Source organism: Mobula hypostoma, chromosome X1 (genome assembly GCF_963921235.1).
Source record: "Mobula hypostoma chromosome X1, sMobHyp1.1, whole genome shotgun sequence".
Taxonomy (NCBI): Eukaryota; Metazoa; Chordata; class Chondrichthyes; order Myliobatiformes; family Myliobatidae; genus Mobula; species Mobula hypostoma.
In genome coordinates this window covers 60956247-60975359 of record NC_086128.1, presented here as the reverse complement: position 1 = coordinate 60975359, position 19113 = coordinate 60956247, and the positions used below count along the sequence as shown (strand labels likewise).

The 19113-nt window shown below is 52.2% G+C and overlaps 1 protein-coding gene across 1 annotated transcript in view; it reads right to left on the bottom strand.

Moving 5' to 3' along the window:
• Positions 1-18622, bottom strand: part of snf8 (SNF8 subunit of ESCRT-II) — a 33802-nt gene extending 15180 nt beyond the window's left edge. The window contains exons 1-4 of the mRNA XM_063037819.1: positions 18420-18622; positions 8670-8720; positions 8216-8354; positions 6575-6679 (exon numbers count right to left, since the gene is read on the bottom strand). Of these exons, the coding sequence (XP_062893889.1) occupies positions 6575-6679; positions 8216-8354; positions 8670-8720; positions 18420-18473 (349 nt within the window). The 5' untranslated portion in view covers positions 18474-18622. The remainder of the gene's footprint in view (positions 1-6574; positions 6680-8215; positions 8355-8669; positions 8721-18419) is intronic.
• Between the last annotated feature and the right edge of the window lie 491 nt (positions 18623-19113).

The following is a 19113-nucleotide window of genomic DNA, read 5'->3' as shown; positions in this document are numbered from 1 at the left end:
AACAACAAATTTGACATCATACGTCAGTGATAATAAACCTGATTCTGATTCTGCCCACTTTCCTGTCAGCCAATTCAACCACCAGCCTGTACGCCTTTGGGAAGTCAGAGTAAACTAAGCCCACGGGGAAAATGTGCAATGTCTTCAGCGATGCCCTGGGAGACATGGTTTTGGAGTAAGTTGTGTTTCCGTAGCTGAAGTCCCAGGACACACCCTCTCCTCACTGGGTCCTTAGAATCAGTGCCTGAAGCAGCAGACCATGCTGTAATTCCAGCCCTGCTCTACCGAATATCCAGCCTTTTGGCACTGTTTATTGCCTGGGAATCCCAGACTTAGCCCCAATGCCTTGCAAGCTGCTCTAATATATTCTTAACATTACTTGAAAAACGTTTTGCAAACTAAGGCTTTACATAAAAGCCTTTTCCTATTGCAAGTAAGGCCAGGAAAATCTGATTCCCCACTCTCTGAAATGCCTGTTTTTCATCTCCTCTAGTTGTAAAGGAAAAAAATAAAGTTACAGATTAAAGAAATGCACACAAAACACTGGAAGAACACAGCAGGTCAGGTAGCATCTACGGAAAAGAATAAACAGTCGATGTTTCGGGCTGAGACCCTTCATCAGGACTGAGAAGGAAGGGAGAAGGTGCCAGAATGAAAAGGTGGGGGGACGGGGAGGAGGCTAGCTGGAAGGTGACAGGTAAGGCCAGGTTGGTGGGAAAGATAAAGGGCTGGAGAAGAAGGAATCTGATCGGAGAGGAGAGTGGACCATAGGAGGAAGGGAAGGAGGAGGGATCACAGGGGGTGGGGGAGAGTAATAGGCAGGTGAGAAGTAGTAAAAGGTCAGTGTGGGGAAAGGGGGGGTGGGGAATTTTTATTCAACGGAAGGATAAATCGATATTGATGCCATCAGGTTGGAGGCTACCCAGACGGAATATGAGATGTTGCTCCACGACCCTGAGGGTGGCCTCATCTTGGCACGAGAGGAGGCCATGGATCGACACGTCAGAACGGGAATGGAAATCAAATGTTTGGCCACCAGGAAGTCCTGCTTGTGGTGGATGGTGCAGAGATGCTCAACGAAATGATCCCCCAATTTACGACGGGTCTCACCATTGTAGAGGAGGCTGCATCAGGAACATCACACACAATAGGTGAACCCAGCAGATTCACAGGTGAAGTGTTGCCTCACCTGGAAGGACTATTTGGTGCTCTGAATGGAGGTGAAGGAGGAGGTGAATGGGCTGGTGTAGTACATAGGCTGTGTTAAGTGCCTGGAGGGAGATTAGTGGGGAGGGATGAATGGACAAGGGAATCGTGGAGGGAGTGATCCCTGCAGAAAATGGAGAGTAGGGGAGGTAAAGGTAAGTTTAATGATAGGAGCCCTTTGGAGATGATAGAAGTTGCGGAGGACGATGTGTTGGATGTGGAGGCTGATGGGGTGGTAGGTAAGGACAAGAGGGACTCTATCACTATTATGGCAGTGGGAAGATGGGGTGAGTGCAGATGTATGGGAAATGGAGGAGGGTAGCATCAATAGTAGAGAGAAGGAAACCCATCTCTGATGTCCTGGAATGGGAAGCTGTGTCCTAATAACAGATGCGGCAGAGGTGACGAGGCTCAGAGAAGGGAATATCATTCTTACAGGAGATAGGGTGACAAGAGGTATCGTCAAGATAACTATGGGAATCTGTAGGTTTATAGAAACATAGAAAATAGGTACAGGAGTAGGCCATTCGGCCCTTCAAGCCTGCACCGCCATTTATTATGATCATGGCTGATCATCCAACTCAGAACCCTGTACCAGCCTTCTCTCCATACCCCCTGATCCCCGTAGCCACAAGGGCCATATCTAACTCCCTCTTAAATATAGCCAATGAACTGGCCTCAACTGTTTCCTGTGGCGGAGAATTCCACAGATTCACCACTCTCTGTGTGAAGAAGTTTTTCCTAATCTCGGTACTAAAAGGCTTCCCCTTTATCCTCAAACTGTGACCCCTCGTTCTGGACTTCCCCAACATTGGGAACAATCTTCCTGCATCTAGCCTGTCCAATCCCTTTAGGATTTTATACGTTTCAATCAGATCCCCCCTCAATCTTCTAAATTCCAACGAGTACAAGCCCAGTTCATCCAGTCTTTCTTCATATGAAAGTCCTGCCATCCCAGGAATCAATCTGGTGAACCTTCTTTGTACTCCCTCTATGGCAAGGATGTCTTTCCTCAGATTAGGGGACCAAAACTGCACACAATACTCCAGGTGTCGTCTCACCAAGGCCTTGTACAACTGCAGTAGTACCTCCCTGCTCCTGTACTCGAATCCTCTCGCTATAAATGCCAGCATACCATTCGCCTTTTTCACCGCCTGCTGTACCTGCATGCCCACTTTCAATGACTGGTGTATAATGACACCCAGGTCTCGTTGCACCTCCCCTTTTCCTAATCGGCCACCATTCAGATAATAATCTGTTTTCCTATTTTTGCCACCAAAGTGGATAACTTCACATTTATCCACATTAAATTGCATCTGCCATGAATTTGCCCACTCACCCAACCTATCCAAGTCACTCCGCATCCTCTTAGCATCCTCCTCACAGCTAACACTGGCACCCAGCTTCGTGTCATCCGCAAACTTGGAGATGCTGCATTTAATTCCCTCATCCAAGTCATTAATATATATTGTAAACAACTGGGGTCCCAGCACTGAGCCTTGCGGTACCCCACTAGTCACCGCCTGCCATTCTGAAAAGGTCCCGTTTATTCCCACTCTTTGCTTCCTGTCTGCTAACCAATTCTCTATCCACATCAATACCTTACCCCCAATACCGTGTGCTTTAAGTTTGCACACTAATCTCTTGTGTGGGACCTTGTCAAAAGCCTTTTGAAAATCCAAATATACCACATCCACTGGTTCTCCCCTATCCACTCTACTAGTTACATCCTCAAAAAATTCTATGAGATTCGGCAGACATGATTTTCCTCTCACAAATCCATGCTGACTTTGTCCGATGATTTCACCGCTTTCCAAATGTGCTGTTATCACATCTTTGATAACTGACTCCAGCAGTTTCCCCACCACCGACGTTAGGCTAACCGGTCTATAATTCCCCGGTTTCTCTCTCCCTCCTTTTTCAAAAAGTGGGGATACATTAGCCACCCTCCAATCCTCACGAACTAGTCCAGAATCTAACGAGTCTATGAAAGATGTTGGTTGACAGTTTGTCTCCAGAGATTAGAGTTTAGCTTTGTTTGTCACATGTACATTGAAAGATTAAAACGTACAGTGAAGGGGGAAGCATGCCAGAATAAAAAGGTGGGGGTAAGGGGAAGGAGGTTAGCTGGAAGGTGTTAGGTGAAGCCAGGTGGATGGAAAAGGTCAAGGGCTGGAGAGGAAGGAATCTGATAGGATAGAAGAGTGGGAGAAAGGGAAGGAGGGGACCTGGGGGGAAGTGATAGGCAGGAGAAGAGAGGTATAAAGGTGGGAGAGGTGGAAACTTATTTACTGGAAGGAGAAACTGATATTCATGCCATCAAGGTTGGAGGCTACCCAGACGGAATATAAGGCGTTTCTCCTCCACCCTGAGGGTGGCCTCAACTTAGCACAAGAGGACTGACATGTTGGAACGGAAATGGAAATCAGAATTAAAACGCTTGGAGAGAATGTATGAACTCCTCACAGACAGAACCACGGTCACTGGTGATCGCTGCCCCTGTAAAGCGTTGCACTAACTGCTACACAACCATGGCGTCCATTTATGCTACACTGCTGTCCATTGCCTGAAACATCACTTGGAACACTTTGCAAACAAAGGCTTTATATAAAAGCCTGTCACTGTTGCAAGTGAGGCAGAGAGGGTCCCCAGAACTTCATTCCCCACTCTCTGAACAGTCTGATTTTCTTCTCTAGTTGTACCTCTTCAGACACCTTTCAAACGCAAGTATCATCAACCACGCAAGGAAGAGACCACAACGACCATCTCCTCACACAAATTCCGGGTTAAGCCCACCCCACCTCCACATCTATACCCCAGTCACTGCACTGAAAGCACTTCAAACCACTTTTTACAATGCTGTTTACATTGTAAATTAATGCTGGTATTTATGTAGTGATGCATATTTTATTCCATATCGCTGCCTTAACCTCTAAATTTATTCTTCATAGAATTCTTTATAATTAGTGAATGTTATTTTTTCTTGCATGTTGTACCCTGACCAACACACTACAGCAAATTCCTAATACATGCAAGTGTACACTTTATTAGATACCTCCTGTACCTAAGTGGTCACTGAGTGTACGTTTGTGGTCTTCTGCTGCTGTAGTCCATCCACTTTAAGGTTTGATGTGTGGTGCGTTTAGAGATGCTCTTCTGCACACCACTGTTGTAATGTGTGGTTAGAAACATAGAAAACATAGAAGACATACAGCACAATACAGGCCCTTCGGCCCATCAAGCTGTGCCAAACATCTCCCTATCTTAGAACTACCTAGACTTTACCCATAGTCCTCTATTTTCCTGAGCTCCATGTGCCCATCCAGGAGACTCTTAAAAGACCCTGTCGTTTCCACCTCCACCAACCTCGCCGGCAGCCCATTCCACACACTCACCACTCTCTGTAAAAAACTTACCCCTGATTCCCCTCTGTACCTACTTACAAGCACCTTAAAACTGTGCCCTCTCGTGCTAGCCATTTCAGCCCTGGGAAAAAGCCTCTGACTATCCACACGATCAATGCCTCTCATTATCTTGTACACCTCTATCAGGTCACCTCTCATCCTCCATCGCTCCAAGGAGAAAAGGCCAAGTTCACTCAACCCATTCTCATAAGGCATGCTGCCCAATCCAGGCAACATCCTTGTAAATCTCTTCTGCACCCTTTCTATGGTTTCCACATCCTTCCTGTAGTGAGGCAACCAGAACTGAGCGCAGTACTCCAAGTGGGGTCTGACAGGGTCCGATATAGCTGTAACATTACCTCTCGGCTCCTAAACTCAATCCCATGATTGATGAAGGCCAATGCCCCGTATGCCTTCTTAACCACAGAGTCAACCTGTGCAGCAGCTTTGAGTGTCCTATGGACTCGGACCCCAAGATCCCTCTGATCCTCCACACTGCCAAGAGTCTTACCATTAATACTATATTCTGTCATCATATTTGACCTACCAAAATGAATCACCTCACATTGATCTGAGTTGAACTCCATCTGCCACTTCTCAGCCCAGTTTTGCATCCTATCAATGTCCCGCTGTAACCTCTGACAGCCCTCCACACCACCCACAACACACCCAACCTTTGCGTCATCAGCAAATTTACTAACCCACCCCTCCACTTCCTCATCCAGGTCATTTATAAAAATCACAAAGAGTAAGGGTCCCAGGACAGATCCCTGAGGCACACCACTGGTCACTAACCTCCATGCAGAATATGACCCGTCTACAACCACTCTTTGCCTTCTGTGGGCAAGCCAATTCTGGATCCACAAAGCAATGTCCCCTTGGATCCCATGCCTCCTTACTTTCTCAATAAGCCTTGCATGGGGTACCTTATCAAATGCCTTGATAAAATCCATATACACTGCATCTATGGCTGTACCTTCATCAATGTGTTTAATCACATCCTCAAAAAATTTAATCAGGCTCGTAAGGCATGACCTGCCTTTGACAAAGCCATGCTGACTATTCCTAATCATATTACGCCTCTCTAAATGTTCATAAATCTTGCCTCTCAGGATCTTCTCCATCAACTTACCAACCACTGAAGTAAGACTCACTGGGCTATAATTTCCTGGGACATCTCTTTTATACTTTATACTTTATTGTCGCCAAACAATTGATATTAGAATGTACAATCATCACAGCGATATTTGACTCTACTCCCTTTTTTGAATAAGGGAACCACATCTGCAACACTCCAATCCTCCGGAACCTCTCCCGTCCTCATTGATGATGCAAAGATCATTGCCAGAGGCTCAGCAATCTCCTCCCTCGCTTCCCACAGTAGCCTGGGGTACATCCCGTCTGGTCCTGGTGACTTATCCAACTTGATTCTTTCCAAACGCTCCAGCACTTATCTGAGTTACTGTCACCTTCCTGTCAGCTTGAACCACTCTGACCTCTCTCATTAAAGGCATTTTCACCCATAGAGCTGCCACTCACTGGATTTTTTTTTTTGTTTTTCACACCATTCTCTGTAAACTCAAGAAACGACTGTGTGTGAAAATTGCAGGAGGTCAGCAGTGTCTGAGATACTCAAACCAACTGATCTGGCACCAACAATCACTCCATGGTCAAAGTCACTTCGATCACATTCCCTCCCCATTCTGATGTTTGGTCTGAACAACAACTGAACCTCTTGACTACGTCTGCATGCTTTTAATGCATTGAGTTGCTGCCACATTAGATATTTGCATTAACAAGGAGTACAGGCGTACCTAATAAAGTGTGTAGGGTGAAAAAGGCTGATCCTTAAAAACAAAAACTTCCCACGCACTTTAGTTCTTCACTTTAGTCTGGAAAGTGACTTTAGAGTTCCAACCATGAACAAGGCACGAAGACACATGCAAAAATACACAGTGAAGTACCTCCATTTCTGTGTTTCAGAGCCAGACAGACTTCAATAATCTGCACCCCCAACTCGTAGTAAAAGTCTCCAACACCCAGCATCTCCGACCAGAATCCTTTTCCAGCTGAAAAGAGGGAGAGATACTCAATACTGTAACTGATGCTTTGATTCATTTTTAAATACAGCACCATAACAGTGTGCATACACAGTACATTCACACACATTTTAATTGTAATTTAGTTTTTTTAATGTAATACACTGTACTGTTGCCACAAAACAATAAATTTCATGACATATGTCAGTGATATTGAACCAGATTCTGCGGCCTACTCAAACCGCTATCTACTGAGTTCCAAAGGAGCCACTCCCTGGCTCCGCGCAATTCAAGGATACTGATCTCCAGGGCTAAATATCTCGCTGCCGTAATCAGCTGATCTGATGGAGTACACTGGTATCTGAGAGCTGCTCGTACTACCAGAAAGGCTGATGTACAATCACTGAACATCTCATCAGTTGACGGTTCCCTCCTACACCTACACAGATATTTAATTGGCTACATTTGTCATTGTATATTGAAACATACAATGAAATGCGTTGTTTGCGTCAACAACCGACACAGTCCAAGTTGTGCTGTGGGCAGCCCGCAAGTGTCACTATGCTGCCAGTGCACACAGCTTACTAACGGGTACGTCTTTAGGCTGGGAGGAAACCGCGGCACCCGGAGGAAACCCCCGCGGTCACGGGGGAGAACGTGCAAACTCCTTGCAGGCAACAGCAGTAATTGAGCCCAGGCTAACTGCTACACTACCATACCACCTCTTTTTTAAAAAACAGATTTTAAAGATCTTACAATGCAATTTTGGAGTGCTTTCTTGTTCAACTGCAAAGACAAATGTATGAGGGAACAGAATGCTATCAGTTTCTCCTTACACACTGTCTTATCAAACACTCCCAGAACAGGTACAAAATGGGTCAGATTCAGGGTAACGTTCCCTCTTCACTGTACCATCTAATGCGGCCAGGGCAATGACAGCATGGATTAGGCACAGTAAAGCCCCTTGGGCACTCTCCCCTCTCCCATCAAACACCTTCAGGACGAGTATGTAGTGTTATGATTTGTAACCTCAAAACACTAAAGCAATTCAAAGGAAGACATGGGAATCCAAACTGCAGATCTAACTTCGTGTTTTACTTTAAGCGAGGCGCACACATATCATGGGATAATGTCACGACGTATGCAATTCATGTATTTTTAGCTATAACCTGCAGTGAATTATTTAAACAAACTAGACTGCTTAATCAACCAATACATTTTTGCAAGATTACTTAAATATTACTGAAATATTAAATACACATGTAGCAACACACAGAGTGCTGGAGGAAATCCACGACGAGCTCCTTTGTGTGTTGTTCGAGATTTCCATCTGCAGTCTGCCATTTCTCCAGGGCAGGGAACTCTCCCTTCCACAGACACTGCTTCTCCAGCATTGATTGTGAGAGTGGGAGAGAGTGCGAGACACACAGACTCTGGATTTACAGCATCTACAGAATCTTGATTTCAAGTATGTTATGGGTTAGGAAGAGAGTAAAGCTCTATCTACACTATCCCACGTCCACAAAGGTCGTGGGATGTGGGAGGGTAAAGGGAGACCAGGCTTACATGCAAGGGGGTCCACTCCAATCGTAGCACACATGTCTTGAAACTGAACTCGGAACTGTGAGCTTTTCCGTATCTCCTGCTTGTGTTTGCTGGCAAATTCTTCCAGATGTGTCTTGAACATTTCCAGCTGTTTCGACATCTGCAAAATGCAAGACAAACTTTGAAGTGATTGGATAGCCATCCACTGGTATCCCCATCCAGAGAGATGCAGAAAGTTGAAGAAGAGCACAAGGGACGCTGCAGATGCTGGAAATCTTGAGGAACACACACAATGTGTTGGAGAAACCTCGTGGTGAAGTGTCTCGGCCTGAAACATTGACCTTTCCATCGACGCTACCCGACTTGCTGAGCTCCCCCTAGCACTTTGTGTGTGTTCCTCAGCAACTAAAGAGCTAGCATCAGAAACTAAAGTGATAATAAGAAGGCAAAGCAGCTCGAAGCAATGGGCACTGACCTGGGCCAGCTGGTCTTCAGCCATCACTGTTCCTCTCTCCTTATACTTGGCCTAAACAAAAAAAAAGTACATTTATTATCAAAGTATGTTTCCCATATTCCATCTTGAGATTCATTTTCTTTCAGGCACCCACAGGAAAACAAAGAAATACCATGAGACATAGTAGCAGAATTAGGCTATTCAGCCCATCGAGTCTGCTCCACCATTCCATCATGGCTGACTTATTATCTCCCTGAACCCTTCTCCTGCCTTCTTCCTGTAACCTTTGATGCCCTGACTAATCAAGAACCTATCAACCTCCGCTTTAAATATACCCAATGACTTGGCCTCCACAGCCGTCTGTGGCAACAAGTTCCACAGATTCTCCAACTCCTGGCTAAAGAAATTCCTCCTCATCTCTGTTCTAAAGGGATGTCCATGTATTCTGAGGCTGTGCCCTCTGGTCGTAGACTCTCCAATATACAATAGAATCCATGAAAAAGAACGCACACATAACCAACGTTCAATGTGCAAAAGAGGATAAATCATTCAAACAATTAAAAAAAACAAATAATACTGAGACCATGAGCTGCAGAGTCCCCAGCCTGTGGCTTGAGTGAAGTCATCCACACCAGCCCAGGAGCACGATGGTTGTAGGGCAACTACTGCTCCTGAACCTGGTGGCGTGGGACCCAAGAGTCACCCAAGTGGGCAAAATAGAGTCACACACAACCTGTTGGTTCCTCAAGGTAACTGTAGCCAGGAGTAGTGATGAGGACAAGCTCCCACTACCTATTAAATGCTCCCAATGGTGTATGACTCAAATAGCCTCTGACAGCCAAGCCCAGCTCCTGGCATTCACGTGCGGCTTGGCTACTAGACCCGGCGGAACTGTTTCTACTGACAGGAGAAGGGGCAAAGGCCCCTTAAAACCAGTCGCTTTGGGCAGGCGGGGCTCGTCAGCCGTGTCGGCAGCTCACTTAGGAGAAGGAAAACTGATCTCAAACTTCCGCTGCCTTGCGGTTACATCCACTTATGGGGAAGGCTTCAGGAGTAAATCCAGAGGGAAAAACGCTAAGGCAGTCCTATGTTGAGTTCAACGCTGACTGGCAACTCCTGCAACGCTGCTGGTGCCAACCAGTATCGGTCTCTGCCGTTCCTTTGGATTCATCAGATGTGTGGAGAAGGGGAGCCTGCTACAGGGGCAACAGCTTGCTCTCCGTATCGTACTGCCCAGGCTTGTGCGTCTAGACAGCCAGGACACAACATCCATGGTCGACCCTGACCGACATCACTCAAACTGTAAACTCAATGTGGTTAGTATGTCGGAAGCCTTCTTCACCACCTCGTCTACCTGCAGGGAAGTTTCAGGGAGCCACATACTTGTAACACTCATACACAGAAGTTCTGCTTTGGTATATACTAAAATTGTTAAATTTGGAAAGAGTTGTAGTTTGAGGAGCAAGCCAAAAGACCCTCTGAGCAAACTCGCCATACAGGACCTACTTTTCTCAGTCTAATCCCCGCAGCTTTGGTCGGTCTTAAGACTGGAGCACACACAACAACTGAATATTTTACAGAAATAAGTTCTGCAGTCATGGAACGAAAATCATTTCTCCTAATCTCAATTCAAAACCTCTTACTTTAAGCTTTGCTCCCTCAATTCTAGACAGTTCAGAATCAGATTCAGGTTTATTCTGACATACATTGTAAAACTTTTTGTCAATTCCTCACAGAATAGAGTTTATTGTTTATCTTAATATCACCTCTCATTCTTGTCTACTCCAATATGGGCTAATCTTCTTCAAATCTCCATTTAAAGGGTAAGTCACTCACTCAAGGAACATAACACAGATTACTTCTTCAATGGTTTTATCTACTTTCATGGGTTCTATTTTGAGTTCTTCCCTTCAGGGAGGGTTCTGAACCAGAACCCACAACCTGCAGGCTCTGACAAGAGGTGCTGCTGGAGGCTGCTCCAGACAGACAGGTCAGAGGCACCAGCAGAAGGAGCTGGACTTCCACTCTCTTTATCACAATCCCTCTCCTCCATTAGTGGCGTCTGCACAATAGCCCAAGCAGAAATAAACAAATTGTGACTAGACAGGTTGATGAAGGTAGAGCAGTAGATGTAGTGTATATGGATTTCAGCAAGCATTTGATACCCCATGCAAGGCTTATTGAGAAAGTAAGGAGGCATGAGATCCAAGGGGACTCCTTTGTGGATCCAGACCTGGCTTGCCCACAGGAGACAAAGAGTGGTTGTAGACAGGTCATATTCTGCATGGAGGTCAGTGACCAGTGGTGTGCCTCAGGGATCTGTTCTGGGCCCCGTTCTCTTCATGATTTTGAGAAATGACCTGGATGAAGAAGTGGAGGGATGGGTTAGTAAATTTGCTGATGACACAAATGTTGGGGATGTCATGGATAGTGTAGAAGGCTGTCAGAGGTTACAGCAGGACATCGATAGATAGATAGATATACTTCATTGATAGGATGCAGAACTGGGCTGAGAAGTGACAGATGGAGTTCAACCCAGATAAGTGTGAGGTGGTTCATTTTGGTAAGTCAAATATGATGGCAGAATATAGTAAAACTCTTGGCAATGTGGAGGATCAGAGGGATCTTGGGGTCCGAGTCCATAGGACACTCAAAGCTGCTGTGCAGGTTGACTCTGTGGTTAAGAAGGCATCAACCATGGGGTTGAGTTCAAAAGCCAAGAGGTAATGTTGCAGCTATGTAGGACCCTGGTCAGACAACACTTGGAGTACTGTGCTCAGTTCTGGTCACCTCACTACAGGAAGTATGTGGAAACTATAGAAAGGGTGCAGAGGAGATTTACAAGGATGTTGCCTGGATTGGGGAGCATGCCATATGAAAATAGGTTGAGTGAACTCAGCCTTTTCTCCTTGGAGTGGCGGAGGATGAGAGGTGACCTGATGAGAGGCATTTACCTTATGGATAGTCAGAGGCTTTTCCCCAGGGCTGAAATGGCTAGCATGAGAGGGCACAGTTTTAAGGTACTTACTTGGAAGTAGGTACAGAGGAGATGTCAAGGGTAAGTTTTTTTACGCAGAGTGGTGAGTGCGTGGAATGGGCTGCTGGCGACAGTGGTGGAGGTGGAAACGATGGGGTCTTTTAAGCAACTCCTGGATAGGTACATGGAGCTTAGAAAAATAGAGGGCTATGGGTAACCCCAAATAATTTCTAAAGTAAGTACATGTTTGGCACAGCATTCTGCTGTATTCTGCTGTCAGTTTTCTGTGTTTCTAAATACTTCAGATATAAAGTGAACCCACATTGTAGTGAGAAGTTGGTCATGACTAGACTGAACTCCTGCCTCAGCAAGGACCTGGACCCACTGCAGTTTGTCTATCACCACAACAGGTCAACGGCAGATGCAATCTCAATGGCTCTCCACACGGCTTTAGATCACCTGGACAACACAAACGCCTATCTCAGGATACTGTTCATCGACTATAACTCAGCATTTAACATTATCATTCCCACAATCCTGATTGAGAAGTTGCAGAACCTGGGCCTCTGTACCTCCCTCTGCAATTGGATCCTCAACCTGCTAACATGAAGATCACAATCCGTGCGGATTGGTGATAACATCTCCTCCTCGCTGACAATCAACAATGGCACACCTCAGGGGTCTGTGCTTAGCCCACTGCTCTACTCTCTTCCATACCCATGACTGTGTGGCTAGGCATAGCTCAAATACCATCTATAAATTTGCTGATGAGACAACCATTGTTGGTAGAATATCAGGAGGTGACGAGAGGGCGTACAGGAGTGAGGTATGTCAACTATTGGAGTGGTATCACAGCAACAACCTGGCACTCAACGTCAGTAAGACGAAAGAGCTGATTGAGGACTTCAGGAAGGGTAAGATGAAGGAACACATACCAATCCTCATAGTGGGATCAGAAGTGGAGAGGGTGAGCAGCTTCAAATTCCTGGGTGTCAAGATCTCTGAGGATCTAACGTGTTCCCAACATAGTGATGCAGCTACAAAGGTAACTCAGCAGCTATATTTCATTTGGAGTTTGAAGAGATTTGGCATGTCAACAAATACACTCAAAAGCTTCTATAGATGTACTGTGGAGAGCATTCTGACAGGCTGCATCACTGTCTGGTATGGAGGAGGGGGATGGGGAGCTACTGCACAGGACAGAAAGAAGCTGCAGAGAGTTGTAAATCTAGTCAGCTCCATCTTGGGTACTAGCCTACAAAGTACCCAGGACATCTTCAAGGAGCTGTGTCTCAGAAAGACAGCGTCCATTATTAAAGACCTCCAGCACCCAGGGCATGCCCTTTTCTCACTGTTACCATCAGGGAGTGGGTACAGGAGCCTGAAGACACACACTCAACAATTCAGGAACAGCTTCTTCCCCTCTGCCATCAGGGAGGAGGTACAGGATCCTGAAGACACACACTCAGTGATTCAGGAACAGCTTCTTCCACTCTGCCATCCGATTCCTAAATGGACATTGAACCCATGAACACTACCTCACTTTTTTATATATATTATTTCTATTTTTGCATGATATTTAATCTAGTCATTGCATGTATACTGTAACTGATTTACTTATTTTTTTCTTCTTCGATATTCTGTATTGCATTGAACCGCTGCTGCTGAGTTAACAAATGTTCAAGACACATGCTGGTGATAATAAACCTGATTCTGATTCTGAATTAACTTTATGGAGGAGATGCAGAGGGAGAGAAAGGGGGTGAGATGGTTAAAAGGGAGAGGGGAGGAAATGGAAAGAGATGGAGGGAGTTGAGGGGAGACAGAAAATGATGGGATGAGAGGGACGAGGGGGTGAGGGTGGGGACAGGGGAGGAAGGGGGGAGTGAGGGAGGGAGGAAGGGGGGATTGAGGGAGGGAGGAAGGGGGGAGTGAGGGAAGGGGGAGTGAGGGAGGGGGGAGTGAGGGGGGAAGGGGGGAGTGAGGGGGGAAGGGGGAGTGAGGGGGGAAGGGGGGAGTGAGGGGGGAAGGGGGGAGTGAGGGGGGAAGGGGGGAGTGAGGGAGGGAAAAGGAGAAGAGAGGGACGGGACGGGGAGAGAGGGAGGGGACGGGGAGAGAGGGTGGGGACGAGGGGAGAGAGGGTGGGGACGAGGGGAGAGAGGGAGGGGACGAGGGGAGTGAGGGAGGGGACGAGGGGGGAGAGAGGGAGGGGACGAGGGGAGTGAGGGAAGGGAAGAGGGGAGAGAGAGAGGGGAGAGAGGGATGGGACGAGGGGAGAGAGGGAGGGGACGAGGGGAGAGAGGGAGGGGACGAGGGGGGAGAGAGGGAGGGGACGAGGGGGGAGAGAGGGAGGGGACGAGGGGGGAGAGAGGGAGGGGACGAGGGGGGAGAGAGGGAGGGGACGAGGGGGGAGAGAGGGAGGGGACGAGGGGGGAGAGAGGGAGGGGACGAGGGGGGAGAGAGGGATGGGACGAGGGGGGAGAGAGGGATGGGACGAGGGGGGAGAGAGGGATGGGACGAGGGGGGAGAGAGGGAGGGGACGAGGGGGGAGAGAGGGAGGGGACGAGGGGAGAGAGGGAGGGGACGAGGGGAGAGAGGGAGGGGACGAGGGGAGTGAGGGAAGGGAAGAGGGGAGAGAGGGAGGGGACGAGGGGAGTGAGGGAAGGGAAGAGGGAAGAGGGGAGAGAGGGAGGGGTCGAGGGGAGTGAGGGAAGGGAAGAGGGGAGAGAGGGAGGGGACGAGGGGAGTGAGGGAGGGGAAGAGGGGAGAGAGGGAGGGGACGAGGGGGGAGAGAGGGGACGAGGGGGGAGAGAGGGGACGAGGGGGGGAGAGAGGGAGGGGACGAGGGGGGGAGAGAGGGAGGGGACGAGGGGGGGAGAGAGGGAGGGGACGAGGGGGGGAGAGAGGGAGGGGACGAGGGGGGAGAGAGGGAAGGGAAGAGGGGAGAGAGGGAGGGGACGAGGGGGGAGAGAGGGAGGGGACGAGGGGGGGAGAGAGGGAGGGGACGAGGGGGGAGAGAGGGAGGGGACGAGGGGGGGAGAGAGGGAGGGGACGAGGGGGGGAGAGAGGGAGGGGACGAGGGGGGGAGAGAGGGAGGGGACGAGGGGGGGAGAGAGGGAGGGGACGAGGGGGGGAGAGAGGGAGGGGACGAGGGGGGAGAGAGGGAGGGGACGAGGGGGGGAGAGAGGGAGGGGACGAGGGGGCGAGAGAGGGAGGGGACGAGGGGGCGAGAGAGGGAGGGGACGAGGGGGGGAGAGAGGGAGGGGACGAGAGAGGGAGGGGACGAGGGGACGAGAGAGGGAGGGGACGAGGGGACGAGAGAGGGAGGGGACGAGGGGGGGAGAGAGGGAGGGGACGAGGGGGGGAGAGAGGGAGGGGACGAGGGGGGGAGAGAGGGAGGGGACGAGGGGGGGAGAGAGGGAGGGGATGAGGGGAGTGAGGAAGGGAAAGAGGGGAGAGAGGGAGGGGACGAGGGGAGAGAGGGAGGGACGAGGGGAGAGAGCGAGGGACGAGGGGAGAGAGCGAGGGACGAGGGGAGAGAGCGAGGGACGAGGGGAGAGAGCGAGGGACGAGGGGAGAGAGCGAGGGACGAGGGGAGAGAGCGAGGGACGAGGGGAGAGAGCGAGGGGACGAGGGGAGTGAGGGAAGGGAAGAGGGGAGAGAGGGAGGGGTCGAGGGGAGAGAGGGTGGGGTCGAGGGGAGAGAGGGTGGGGACGAGGGGAGTGAGGGAAGGGACGAGGGGAGTGAGGGAAGGGAAGAGGGGAGTGAGGGAAGGGAAGAGGGGAGTGAGGGAAGGGAAGAGGGGAGAGAGGGAGGGGACGGGGGAGAGAGGGAGGGGACGAGGGGAGAGAGGGTGGGGACGAGGGGAGAGAGGGTGGGGACGAGGGGAGAGAGGGTGGGGACGAGGGGAGAGAGGGTGGGGACGAGGGGAGAGAGGGTGGGGACGAGGGGGGAGAGAGGGAGGGGACGGGGAGAGAGGGAGGGGACGGGGAGAGAGGGAGGGGACAGGGAGAGAGGGAGGGGACGAGGGAAGTGAGGGAAGGGAAGAGGGAAGTGAGGGAAGGGAAGAGGGGAGAGAGGGAGGGGACGAGGGGAGTGAGGGAAGGGAAGAGTGGAGAGAGGGAGGGGACGAGGGGAGAGAGCGAGGGGACGAGGGGAGAGAGGGTGGGGACGAGGGGAGTGAGGGAAGGGAAGAGGGGAGAGAGGGAGGGGACGAGGGGGGAGAGAGGGAGGGGACGAGGGGGGAGAGAGGGAGGGGACGAGGGGAGTGAGGGAAGGGAAGAGGGGAGAGAGGGAGGGGACGAGGGGGGGACGGGGAGAGAGGGAGGGGACGAGGGGAGTGAGGGAAGGGAAGAGGGGAGAGAGGGAGGGGACGAGGGGAGTGAGGGAAGGGAAGAGGGGAGTGAGGGAAGGGAAGAGGGGAGAGAGGGAGGGGACGAGGGGAGTGAGGGAAGGGAAGAGGGGAGAGAGGGAGGGGACGAGGGGGGAGAGAGGGAGGGGACGAGGGGAGTGAGGGAAGGGAAGAGTGGAGAGAGGGAGGGGACGAGGGGAGTGAGGGAAGGGACGAGGGGAGTGAGGGAAGGGAAGAGGGGAGTGAGGGAAGGGAAGAGGGGAGAGAGGGAGGGGACGAGGGGAGTGAGGGAGGGGACGAGGGGAGAGAGGGAGGGGACGAGGGGAGAGAGGGTGGGGACGAGGGGAGTGAGGGAGGGGAAGAGGGGAGAGAGGGAGGGGACGAGGGGAGTGAGGGAAGGGAAGAGGGGAGTGAGGGAAGGGAAGAGGGGAGTGAGGGAAGGGAAGAGGGGAGAGAGGGAGGGGACGAGGGGAGTGAGGGAAGGGAAGAGGGGAGAGAGGGAGGGGACGAGGGGAGAGAGGGTGGGGACGAGGGGAGTGAGGGAAGGGAAGAGGGGAGAGAGGGAGGGGACGAGGGGGGAGAGAGGGAGGGGACGAGGGGAGTGAGGGAAGGGAAGAGGGGAGAGAGGGAGGGGACGAGGGGAGTGAGGGAAGGGAAGAGGGGAGTGAGGGAAGGGAAGAGGGGAGAGAGGGAGGGGACGAGGGGAGTGAGGGAGGGGACGAGGGGAGTGAGGGAGGGGACGAGGGGAGAGAGGGAGGGGACGAGGGGAGAGAGGGAGGGGACGAGGGGAGAGAGGGTGGGGACGAGGGGAGAGAGGGAGGGGACGAGGGGGGAGAGAGGGAGGGGACGAGGGGGGAGAGAGGGAGGGGACGAGGGGGGAGAGAGGGAGGGGACGAGGGGAGTGAGGGAAGGGAAGAGGGGAGAGAGGGAGGGGATGAGGGGGGAGAGAGGGAGGGGACGGGGAGAGAGGGAGGGGACGAGGGGAGTGAGGGAAGGGAAGAGGGGAGAGAGGGAGGGGACGAGGGGAGTGAGGGAAGGGAAGAGGGGAGTGAGGGAAGGGAAGAGGGGAGTGAGGGAAGGGAAGAGGGGAGTGAGGGAAGGGAAGAGGGGAGTGAGGGAAGGGAAGAGGGGAGAGAGGGAGGGGACGAGGGGAGTGAGGGAAGGGAAGAGGGGAGAGAGAGGGAGGGGACGAGGGGGGGAGAGGGAGGGGACGGGGAGAGAGGGAGGGGACGGGGAGAGAGGGAGGGGACGAGGGGAGTGAGGGAAGGGAAGAGGGGAGAGAGGGAGGGGACGAGGGGAGTGAGGGAAGGGAAGAGGGGAGTGAGGGAAGGGAAGAGGGGAGTGAGGGAAGGGAAGAGGGGAGAGAGGGAGGGGACGAGGGGAGTGAGGGAAGGGAAGAGGGGAGAGAGGGAGGGGACGAGGGGGGAGAGAGGGAGGGGACGGGGAGAGAGGGAGGGGACGAGGGGAGTGAGGGAAGGGAAGAGGGGAGAGAGGGAGGGGACGAGGGGGGAGAGAGGGAGGGGACGGGGAGAGAGGGAGGGGACGGGGAGAGAGGGAGGGGACGAGGGGGGAGAGAGGGAGGGGACGGGGAGAGAGGAGGGGACGGGGAGAGAGGGGGGGACGAGGGGAGTGAGGGAAGGGAAGAGGGGAGAGAGGGAGGGGACGAGGGGAGTGAGGGAAGGGAAGAGGGGAGTGAGGGAAGGGAAGAGGGGAGTGAGGGAAGGGAAGAGGGGAGAGAGGGAAGGGAAGAGGGGAGAGAGGGAGGGGACGGGGGGGAGAGAGGAAGGGGACGAGGGGAGTGAGGGAAGGGAAGAGGGGAGAGAGGGAGGGGACGAGGGGGGAGAGAGGGAGGGGACGGGGAGAGAGGGAGGGGACGAGGAGAGTGAGGGAAGGGAAGAGGGGAGAGAGAGAGGGGACGAGGGGAGTGAGGGAAGGGAAGAGGGGAGTGAGGGAAGGGAAGAGGGGAGTGAGGGAAGGGAAGAGGGGAGAGAGGGAGGGGACGAGGGGAGTGAGGGAAGGGAAGAGGGGAGTGAGGGAAGGGAAGAGGGGAGAGAGGGAGGGGACGAGGGGGGAGAGAGGGAGGGGACGGGGAGAGAGGGAGGGGACGAGGGGAGTGAGGGAAGGGAAGAGGGGAGTGAGGGAAGGGAAGAGGGGAGAGAGGGAGGGGACGAGGGGAGTGAGGGAAGGGAAGAGGGGAGAGAGGGAGGGGACGAGGGGGGAGAGAGGGAGGGGACGGGGAGAGAGGGAGGGGACGAGGGGAGTGAGGGAAGGGAAGAGGGGAGTGAGGGAAGGGAAGAGGGGAGTGAGGGAAGGGAAGAGGGGAGAGAGGGAGGGGACGAGGGGAGAGAGCGAGGGGACGAGGAAGTGGTTGAAGGGAGGCGGATGGCGTTGAGCGGGAATGAGGAGGAGTCGCGGGCAGCAGAGGCACCAATCAGTCACCCACTTCAGCGAGCTTCTTCCGGGCGATGGCGCCGGCCCCGACCCCCCTGCGGTGCATCGCGATCCTCAGCTTTGTGTCGCCACCGAGAGAGAAGCTTCAGAACGCGGAGCGCGGACCCTGGACGCCACCAAACCCCAGAACGCCGGCCAAGACCTCGGTCTACGTCCAACCATCAGACGCCAGGCCCAGGCTCCGCCTCCCGCCCGCGCAACGCGCCGCAAAATGAAACCATTCCCCGCCCCCGTCCTCCACTTCCCTCTATCTACCTCCACCCCCTGTCCCTCCGTCCACCTGCACCCCACCCCTCTGTTTACGGCACCTCACCTGTCTTCACCACCATTCTCCCCCTCCTCCCCCACCTTCCTCTCTTCTCCACTCATGTTGCCTGTCTTCCCCACCCACCCTCTTCTAACTCATCGTTAGCCCCCACCTCGTTCCACACCCATCCCGCTATCCCCCTCATCTTCCCCTACACTCCTCAACTAACCTCTCATTTCACTCCACCCCGTACCCATTCATTTCCCCATACCCCTTCAGCTTCTCCATCCCCTCATTCACACTTCATCTTCCCCCCTCAAATCCCCATCTTCTCCCCTCCTTCGTCTTAACCCCCCATCTTCACCCCTGACCCTGCGTCCTTCGTCAATTCTACCTACCCTACTTACACCCACAATACCTCCTCTCTCTTCCTCCCCAC